At 35.9% G+C, this 10,156-nt stretch overlaps 1 protein-coding gene across 1 annotated transcript; it reads right to left on the bottom strand.

Moving 5' to 3' along the window:
• Window positions 1-1,095: 1,095 nt before the first annotated feature.
• Window positions 1,096-9,563, bottom strand: TM4SF18 (transmembrane 4 L six family member 18). Its single transcript, XM_087725400.1, has 5 exons — window positions 8,758-9,563; window positions 6,584-6,673; window positions 2,839-2,981; window positions 2,057-2,237; window positions 1,096-1,589 (listed from the first exon to the last, which is right to left on the bottom strand). Exons 1-5 carry the CDS (start codon window positions 8,932-8,934, stop codon window positions 1,575-1,577), a joined length of 606 nt encoding a protein of 201 aa, XP_087581526.1. The 5' UTR covers window positions 8,935-9,563; the 3' UTR covers window positions 1,096-1,574.
• Between the last annotated feature and the right edge of the window lie 593 nt (window positions 9,564-10,156).

Genomic DNA, 10,156 nt, shown 5'->3' with positions numbered 1-10,156 from the left:
CCTGTTTGTTCTGTTTGATATAGCTGAAATTTCCTGCATTTCACAACCTGGGAAAAGTTATATTTCAGCTTTCAACTACAGGACAATGTCCAAAATTCCAAGCAGTTAATAATATATCAGTGCAATATTATCAAATTTCAGAGAATTTGATTAATTGTCTATAACTTTTTTTCCTGACAATTTGGTTATTTGGCGATCCATATAGTAACTGATCATTGGGGCAAATCTTGCAACCTTAAGATTAAAATCTTCACAATTCAATCTGAAGATTTATTTTGTTTGTTCTACTAATCCCAGTTATATACCTGTTCAGTTTCTTCTCAAAAACTGACATTTACAAGGCTGATGATTTGTATGAACCAAAAATTAACTCAGCACAATCACAATTATTTTACATTTTTGGTAATTAAAATATACCCATATAATTCATGTAGGTTTTTTTATTAGAAGTAAAAGGTTTCCTGAACAACTTTATGCAATTTTTATTTTCTGATCCACTTCTCACACAGTAGCAATAATTTTTGGAGCAGGTAAAAAAGCTACCACCCATTAGGAAATGATCTTGGTAGGTTCTGCAGAGCTTCAGTACTACAAATGTAAAGGGCGCCTTCTCAGTGATTCCCAGAAACATTGCAATTGAGTCAGAAATATATAAAAAAAGAGAGTGTAAGTAGACCTTGACTTATAACTGCAACTGGGACCAGAATTTCTGTTGCTAAGAAAAGTGCTTATTAAGTGAATCTTACAGTTGTTAAACAAATTCTGGCTTCCCCATTGACTTCGTCTGGGGAGGTCGCAAATATCACTTGACCCATCATGTGTGACTATTGTAAAGCCAGTTGCTAAACGAACGGTTGTAAGTTGAGAACTTCTTTTATGAGATCAGAAGAATGTGAAGAGGAACAAAGAATCTTTGTTAGTATTGAGTGTGGGTTTTTTATTACTCACTGTAGAGAAGGAGCCAAAGTAAATATAACTGTATTTTGTTAAGGCAAATTAGGGACCATTCCAGTGTTCTTGCTCAATGGATGAAGTAGTAGAGCAAGTCTATTCTTATGGCTTTCTACATGCAAAAGACATTCCCCAAATCTCATCTCAGATTTTGATATTTCTCCCAACAACTGTGCAGGGGAAGTTTTATTCAGTTGTTCATTTAATCATGCTAAATCCCATTTGTGATACAAAAAAGTGTATTCCAAATATAAGTTTATCTCTTCACTAAGAATGTTTTTGTTCACAATAACTTATTGAACTAAATATTTATTCATGTGGTATTGATGGTAAGTGCTTTATATTATGCAAACACACAAAAAATCTTCATTTTTCAAGAGCCTCACAATATAGATACCGAACAAATGCAAGAAAGGGAAAAGGTATGCAAACAGGCAACAAGAAAAAACAGTCTATCCAAAAACTGTACACTTTAGCCGAAGCAACATAAATAATATGTTGGGGAAACATTGGCAGTTCTTCTTGTGTTCCCACAGAAAAAGAAGAGCCTGCTTTAAAAATTAATATCAAAATGCATGCTCAGAGATATGATGGAGTCATGGTGGAGTCATTTCCCAAGGTTGTTAGATCAGTGCAGGCTGTAAAAAGAACAGAAAGATATGAGATTTTAATGGACGTTTATCTAGGATATATTGCCGAGCTTGTGAGATGATTGCACTGACAGCTGGGTTTTGGGGTTTTTTTGTTACCTCAGTTACTGATTTGAATTCATTGCAGGATTGTTGTGATACTGTGTGTTTTCAATCATTGCTAGCCACCCAGATTCATGATGTTGAGATAGGCATGTTATACCCAATAACATAAATAATAAAATAAATGCATTTATATCCAAATTATTTCAATCAAGACAACTGATTCCACTGGGCAGAAAAGATCTCCCTGTGAGTTCACCTTGGACCACAATACAAAAGTCTCATTTGATCACTGACTGAATCAGTGGTTTTAGAAGCATATGAATACTTGGTCAACTTGGAAGAATAAAAATAACATAAGCAGTTATGGTAATTTTTTAAAAAAAAAAACTTTATGGAGATTGTTCTCTTACCTGAACAAAGATGGGATAATTTCCACACAGGATTTGCCTTAATTCTGCAATTATTTTCAGAAGGCAGATCAAGATTTGGAGGCCACTGAGAACTATCAGAATAGACAACAAAATGATGTTCCAATCCACTACATAAGCAGGTTCAGTGCATTTGGACCAGGAGGTAGGATCCATGAGGTAACTATTAAAAGAAACAGTAGTATAAAGAAAATGAGAGTTACTATGAATATACAGTAGGTACTGTAAAAGACCTGTCAGGTTGTCTTATCATACAGTTATCAGCCCAAGGACTCTTCGTCCATTCATCTATCACAGCCATCCCCAACCTTTCCAGCTTTGCGAACCAGCGGTAGGGGGAAGAGGGAATAGTTATGTGTGAGTGGCAGACACACGCTGCTGCATGTGGGTGAGCTGTGGGCACACGCGCCCACCACTCACATAAATGGAGTTCCGCACACACACATGATCACCTGCTGCTTGCACAGGTGGAGTTGCGCAGACATGCACACTCGCCGCTTCTGAACAAGCTGAGGCCTGGTAATGGGCCTCAGCCCGAGGATTGGGAACCCCTGATCTATCAGACTTCCAGAGATGAATAGAGGGAGGGCGAAAAAATCTGGACTTGTCTGAATGAAGCTATTGTGAACATACAAAAGAGAAACAGCCACAACCCAATCCTTGTAAGATCAGAGGGCCACATCAATTGGCCATTTCATTTACATATTTGGCAGAAGACATCAATGAAATCTAAAATTAGCTTTACAGAGAAGCCTGTTTCTTACCTGCCTGCCGTGCTTTTGAAGGCATATTCCCAGCCAGCTGAGGTTTTGCAGTATGGGCCTTGCACTAAGCTCAAAGCAGATATGATCAGACTGTAGCCAGAGAATGCAATCCCTAGTAGGGAAAGCACAACAGAAATGAAACGCTGCATTAAAAGAAGAAGAAGAAGCAGAGTGAGAGGGAGTGAAAAAATTCCATCATTACAGGGAACGAACTATGTACATCAGACCTGGGCATTTTAATGGCCCCTGGACCACATTTGCGCTTTGGCTGTTCCTTTTGAAGTCAGTTGGAGATCAGAAATCAAATGTAAATAAATGCACACAATACAACTTGCTTTTATTTTGAAAGCAACTTTTTTTTCAATTTATGTATGCCTGTGCTTACGCACCTTCACAGTCCTATTGGTTTGGCTCTCCACAATTCCAGTTTCTCATGTGGCCCCTTGGGATTGCTTAATTGCCGACTCCTAATCTACATCTTTAGATATATCTTAGCCTTTGGTCAAGGGTAGAAAGCAGTATAGTTGGGAAGATAGGTAGTGCTGGACGAAAACTTAACACACTGTCCACTTGTAGAACACATGCTGCATTTCTCCTTAGCTAATCAGAGGACTTGGTTGATAGACGTATAGTTGTGTCCTGTGGTTGGGCAAGGCTGGACGTCATGAGCATTCTACTTGCAAGCCTCAAAGTGATATTGTACATGTGATTCTAGCAAGCTCCCTCATGCTTCCCAATCCCCGTTTACCACTGGCTCTATATTTGTTTAAGCAGTTTGATATTTTTTTAAAAAAATGTAAAGCTATAAAGATACAAAGCAGAGCACTTTGAAAATACTACAACAATAACAACAACTAATAATAATAACAACAATAACAACATAATATAATAAAGTAATGATACTTTATACATTAAACATGAAACTCAGTCAACTGAACATTCAAAAATGCATTACAAATACCAGTGACTGGTGCTAATGGTTGATATAGTTTGCTGCCAGTGTCCTAGGTATCAACTAAGTACCTTCTTAAAATATAAGATGTTCTGAGTAGCACAGTTTTTTGCAGTTCCACTGGTGTTATTGCAGGAAGCTGCAATTTGTTGGTGTATCTTGTAAAATTCTTGGACATGGTGCCAAGTGCCCCGATGATAATGGGTATCACTGTTACATACTTAATCCATAGCCGTGTAGTTTCGATGGCCAGGTTGCGATATTTCATTATTTTTTCTAGTTCTTTTTCTTCAACTCTGGCATCTCCAGGAACTGCGATTCAATAAACTATACACTTTGGTTCTCTACAACCTTGATATCTGGCGTGTTGTGCTCCAAATGATGATCCGTTTGTATTCAAAAGTCCCACAAGATATTATTATTATTATTATGTGGTTAATCTTTGGTGAGATTCACAGCCTTTGGGGCTGGTTGGTAGCTCAACAGCTCGAGTCCTAACCAAGGACCTACTGTTAAGGTAATGTCGGAGGATATAAGATGTTCCAAATAGGGTGGTTTTTTGTAGAATCAGAATGTTCAAGTCCGATAAATTTAAAATTTCCAAATAGTGAGGTAACTCTTTGGGTATTGCTCCAAGGGCTCCAATTACAATTGGGACAACACACCATTTTGTTTTCCACAGTTGCTCAACTTCAATTTGCAAGTCCCGGTACTTTGTGATTTTCTCTTGCTGTTCATCTTCAATTCGTGCATCTCTAGGTATTGCAATGTCAATTAATAATAATAATAATAATAATAATAATAATAATTATTATTATTATTATTATTATTATTATTATTATTATTATTATTATTATTATTATTATTATTGCTGGCAGCAACCCGTATAAACATTAGCACCAGTCAATGGTATTTGTGACACATTTTAAATGTTCAGTTGACTGAGTTTCATATTTAATGAATAAAAGAGATAATGATGATGATGATATTGGCAGTTTAAGTCAAGTGTTTCGTTTGAAAATAACACCAATGTATAAATAAGGCAAAAGTAAACAGAATTAGTACAGAATGCCCTTTGCAACTGATTAAATCTATGTGGTAATTTGTGAGCTTCATCATGCCATTTTGCAAATGCTGTATGTGTCCTTCACCTCCCAAAGGTTGGATTCCAAGCCAAATTTATCAAACTGCCTGAGAGTTTCAAGCACTATTAGATCTGTTGCTTGTAAAGCCAGTAGTCTAGTTTGGGTTGATATGACATGAAAAGAATTAATATAACCCTACTTTGTTGCTATAACCATCATCAAAGAGTAGGGTGAAAGAATATTGGCAATTTGCTTTTTCAAATGGCATTTTCTCTGTTGAAGTTAGGCTAGTCCAAATGGAACAGACATCTCTCCTCTAAATTGGAAAATTTAGCAAACATTATTTTGTTTATGAGCCAAAAAAATTCCTTATCAGCTCTTCTTGTTGCTACCAAAAATACAACCATTCAAGTTTTGCTCGTTTATATTCAAAATCATGGCATTTGGTTGCCACCAATGTTGCCCAATGATATGGCCATAAATGAGTCATAGTCACATAGATGAGTTTGTAGCAAATTTGAATGACTCTCTCAGAATATGTTCTTAGTCACTGCATGACATCACTTTTTTTTTTAAATTAACTGTTCATGTACTTACATTTATAAAACACAGGTTGTTTTCAACTTATGACCACAATTGAGCTCAAAATTTATGTTGCTAAGTGAGAAATTTGTTACATGAGTTTTGCCCCATTTTACGACTTTTATTTTCTTCTTAAGTGAATCACTGCAGTTGTTCAATTAGTAACATGGTTAAGTGAATCTGGTTTCCCCATTGACTTTGCTTGTCAGAAGGATTCAAAAGGTGATCACATGAGATGATGGTGGGACACTGCAACTGTCATAAATATGAATCAGTTGTCAATATCCAAAAGTAAATCATATGACTGAGGGGATGCTACAGCAGTCATAATGTGGAAAATCATCATATCATTTTTTTCAGTGCCAGTTTAAGAGTCACTAAATGAACTGCTCTAACCCAAGGACTACCTGTATTATTTTTCCCACTTACTGTGTATGTCATCAAGCAAATGCATCACTCCATATAAATAAGATTGTCTTATTTTTAATGTGACATCTCATAAAACACCAAACTGATCCTTAAACTCTCCAAGACCATGATGATCTCATAGAGTTAGGCTCTTCATGTGACTGAAGATGACAGAAAGGGCACTGTTATGTCATGCTTATTGGGAGGAAGACAGTATGATTGTTGTGGCAATAGTTTTAGGGACTTGCACTGCTAAGCCTGAGCCAAGATGTGGAATTAAGGAAAATATTAATTATTCATTTAAAGCATGATGATAGGCCAATTATCTTTCTATTGCTTTCCCCTCAATACTGTAGTGCATATTATGTTCATCTTCACTAATATAATTGTTCCAACGGACTTGGAGACCATGAGATTGCAGAACAGTTCTTAACAGAGAGACGGAAGTTTAGGGAATAACAGTTGGCAACAATTCTAAAGTTATGTCTGTTGATACTAGTCCATCTATTTCAGAATGGGGACCAGCTATTTTTCCTGTTCTTGTTTGTTCAGCTTTGCAGATTTGCTGTAGAGATAACAAACAAAGGGTCTCTGTCTCTTTTTTTTAATCTCCATCACAGACTAAGGAAGGAAACAACAGCAGAGGGTCAGAAGTGTCAAAAGAGGAAGGAAGGTCTTTTTAAAGCAAAAATACTACATTTGCAAACCATACACTCACTCTATATGTTCTGGTGCAGCTTTCACTTTGGAAGCATTCAAAAAAGGTATCCCGGTCCAGAATTACTAGAAGTGCTGCTAGAATAAGAATCTAGAAGAAAGTAGCACAGAACATACTGAGTATGAGAACATTAAACTTACAAAATCCTTCCTTCAGAAATTTATATTCTAATTAAATAATACATGATTTTGAGTAGATACTTAGCATATTTGACTGAAAGTATAGAACCAAGATTATATCAGAAATGCTTTCTTCCAAAATAAATAGAAGGAAAACCTAGGGTTGCCTGTGTGCTCCTCATAATCATGGATAATTAAGAGATGTAGAACTTATGCATGAACATTCAACTTATGCTCAACATTGCCAATAGTTTCATCTTTGGATATGGTACTTGCTGTACTTCCCTTACTGTACGGTATTCAATGTTTAAAATATAGAACATATAATGTTAGCTTTTGAAAGACAGCTACAAATCTAGTAAGACAGAAACACAAAAGAATGGATAATTCCGAAAAGGAAATATTCTAAGTTGCATTGGTGGTGTAGATATAATAGAATTGGTACCAGTGGGCATTTTTTCCTGTTTTCTTTAGTGGCGGGGAACCTTTATCTTTGTTCTATTCATGGTTGCCAAGGAAAGGAATAACCACCCTTCCTGACATCAAAACTGCCAGATATTTTGCATTTGAATTACATTTAAAGAAAAAAAAATCCTAAATTTATCAGTATCAGTTTAGAAACAAAGAATCTCTCTCCCATTTCACATTCTGGCTGGGATGCTGGGAGTCTGGCTATCTGGCTTATCAGAGGTTAAAATAGGATGGTTTGTTCAAAAGAAGGCATTGTATTTGAAGAAACTGACATTTCCCAAATGATCATCTTGCACCTAAGAAAAAAATATTTTGTAATTCACTTTAGATAGACCAAAGGCAAATAAAGCAATCCCTTACACTGTTCCTTTTGGTAAATTGGGAAGACCACATAGGTAAGATCTTCATGGGCACTCAAAAGCAGATATAGAAGCATCAAAGTGGAGCCAATGACTATGTAACATTAAAACTTAACTATGTACTGGCTACAAGTTAATCGATGCCTTGAAACACTAATAATCACAGGTGGATCACTTTTTAGTGACTTTAAAGAAATATTAATATTTCTTTTTTCTGTGCACTACTTATTTTCATTTGGAAAATAATTGTGGGTCCCATATGAATGGCAGGACTCAGCACTGTATGAAGTAATACTTAGGGTTTTAGGCAACATCTTTATAGTATAATCATTCAAATATGAATTTTATGAAAGGGCCAACCAGGTTCTCTTTTCATTCGTAATGCTCACTTTTTTCCCCAACACTACTTCAATCTTTTTTTTTTTCTTGTTAAGGCTCACAACTGCATTCATACAATTAAACATTGGGAATTGATTTCTTAGATATCAAATGCAGACATTCTTGAATATGCCTTGAGGGTCCCACAATTGACTTAAAGAGATAAAAATACAGCAAATCTAGTATATTAATTTTAAAACAAGCCAAATATTGGTTGCCACAATTAAACATAGAGCCAATTTTTGTATTTTTTAAAATCAGAAGTCAGTCATCTTATTGAGTTCAATAGCTTTGGAACATCAGGAATGTGAAATACAAACATATACTTTAATTCTACAGCTCAAAGCTGTTTGAAATATATCTTCAAAATAGGAAATTAAGATAGAAGATTTTTGAAATAAAAGAATAAATAAAGATATAGTAGTGCAATTTCATTCCAACTAAATTTCACTTGTTTTACACACACACACACACACACACACACACACACACACACACACACGTGTAAGAATTAGTTTTAATCCATGTCCTCAATCATTATTATATTAATCCTACAAATATATTTAATGACCTATATGATGTTTAAACTACCTCTGAAAGGGGCGGGGGAGGAAAAATCAAATTACATTGTAAAAAATCCCTCTATCAATATTTAAATACACAATTACAGTACAGTGACATGTTGTGATTGGCTGTTATATTGCTTCCAAAATACAGTTGTTATTTTGATTCTCTCCCTTTATACCCTCTTTCCTGGAGGATCCCCCCCCCCCCATCTACCATGAGATCAGAGTCCTGCGGAGAAAATAAAAAGATGTATATAGCTAATTGGAGAAGCCATACTTACCATAATACCTGAGAAACAGATTCCTTCAAAATGCCACACATAGTTGGTGTGATTATTGCTGGAAGCATATGAAGATTTCCCATCAGGAAAATATAGGAGAATATTTATAACAATACTCCACAGTGCCAGGGGAATCAACAGGCAACTCAAACAGCCGCTGCATTTTTGTAAGCCCATGTCAGAAGAGCAGAGAAAGCAGTGGATAAAGTCTTTCTCGAGTTTTCAAAAGCTCTTGTTTCCTTGGTTGAATGGAGGCATTTTGCATTTACATGAATCAGTTGCTGGGGTATGTTTCTTGCCTGACAGGTCCAGTTCCTGACAAATACAAGTATTGACGTTGTAGAACAATACAGTTAAACAAATAGCACTGACTGAATCCTTGTCCTAGCCTGAGAAGTGGGAGGGTGGTGGTGGAAGTAGGGCTGGGCGTTCCTCTGGATAACTTTATTTGTAAAGGGAATTCCCCATGGTTCTACTCAAGACACCTCAATCAATCTTAGAAAGAAAGCATTCATCTGAAAGGAAAAAGTAAGAATTGAATGTGTGTAATAAGGAAGTAAAGGCTGACTGCTTTTTATCTACATAGCAGCATGTAATCTAATTAGCACTTAATTGAGATGTATCCATCCAACCATAGTTTGCATCTTACTTGGAAACTACTGGCCCTAGTTGAGGAAGACCCCAGATTTAATATTTACTATTCTCATAAAAAATACACTTGAATCCAATTTAAAAGGGTTAAGGGTGATTAACTTGATACTGTTTCATGCTTTCACATAGCCCAGGGAAAGTTTATTGTTTTCTAGACTGAAGAAACATTGGTATTTCAGTGTGCAGAGAAAAAAGTCATACAGGAGATTTGTTAGCCACATTCAGTAAATGTGAGTAAAGCAAGCTATGAGAAAAATATTCAAGAGCTATTTTCCAGAGTCTCAATTTATAATGGGTATAAATTACAGCTACCTAGATTTTGTTTAAATATAAGAAAAATATTCTTGATAATATGATCTGTGCAACAGTGGAAGAATCTACCTATGGATTTTGTGGGTTCATCTCTAAAGAGTTTTATAAAAGACTGGAGAGCTATCTTTGATAGATGGTTTAATTAGTGCTTCTATAAATTGTGACTAAATAATCCTTATGGTTTCTTCCAACTCTAGAGTTTTATGATTCAATGATAGTAGAAATGCAACCATTTTTTTTCTTAATGCTCGCACTTTCCATTGGAGGACTTCTGGATTGGCTGGTTAGATCCGATAGCACCTAGGCTGGACTATTCACCAAAAGATTTCACAATTTAACTGGCAGCATTGAATCGTGGTGAAGATTAGAATGCAGTATTGCAGGTTAATTCAGCTCACTGCCAGGACTTCGATCCTGACCAGCTCAGTATTGGCAC

Source organism: Thamnophis sirtalis, unplaced genomic scaffold, assembly GCF_051295495.1.
Source record: "Thamnophis sirtalis isolate CommonGarterSnake01/CBP01778 unplaced genomic scaffold, rThaSir2_p1.2 scaffold_11, whole genome shotgun sequence".
NCBI classification, from domain to species: Eukaryota; Metazoa; Chordata; class Lepidosauria; order Squamata; family Natricidae; genus Thamnophis; species Thamnophis sirtalis.
The sequence above is the reverse complement of the archived record's forward strand: the minus strand, read 5'-3'. Positions and strand labels throughout refer to the sequence as shown.

What these genes read in the sequence shown, in the direction of transcription:
- TM4SF18 (XM_087725400.1), bottom strand. Translation starts at nt 8,934, where the DNA reads ATGGGCTTACAAAAATGCAGCGGCTGTTTGAGTTGCCTGTTGATTCCC. An exon ending in GCTGCACCAGAACATATAGA is followed by an intron (nt 2,982 to 6,583) that starts GTGAGTGTATGG and finishes CTTTTAATGCAG; the next exon opens with CGTTTCATTTCTGTTGTGCT. An exon ending in TTCAAAAGCACGGCAGGCAG is followed by an intron (nt 2,238 to 2,838) that starts GTAAGAAACAGG and finishes TTCTTTTAATAG; the next exon opens with TTACCTCATGGATCCTACCT.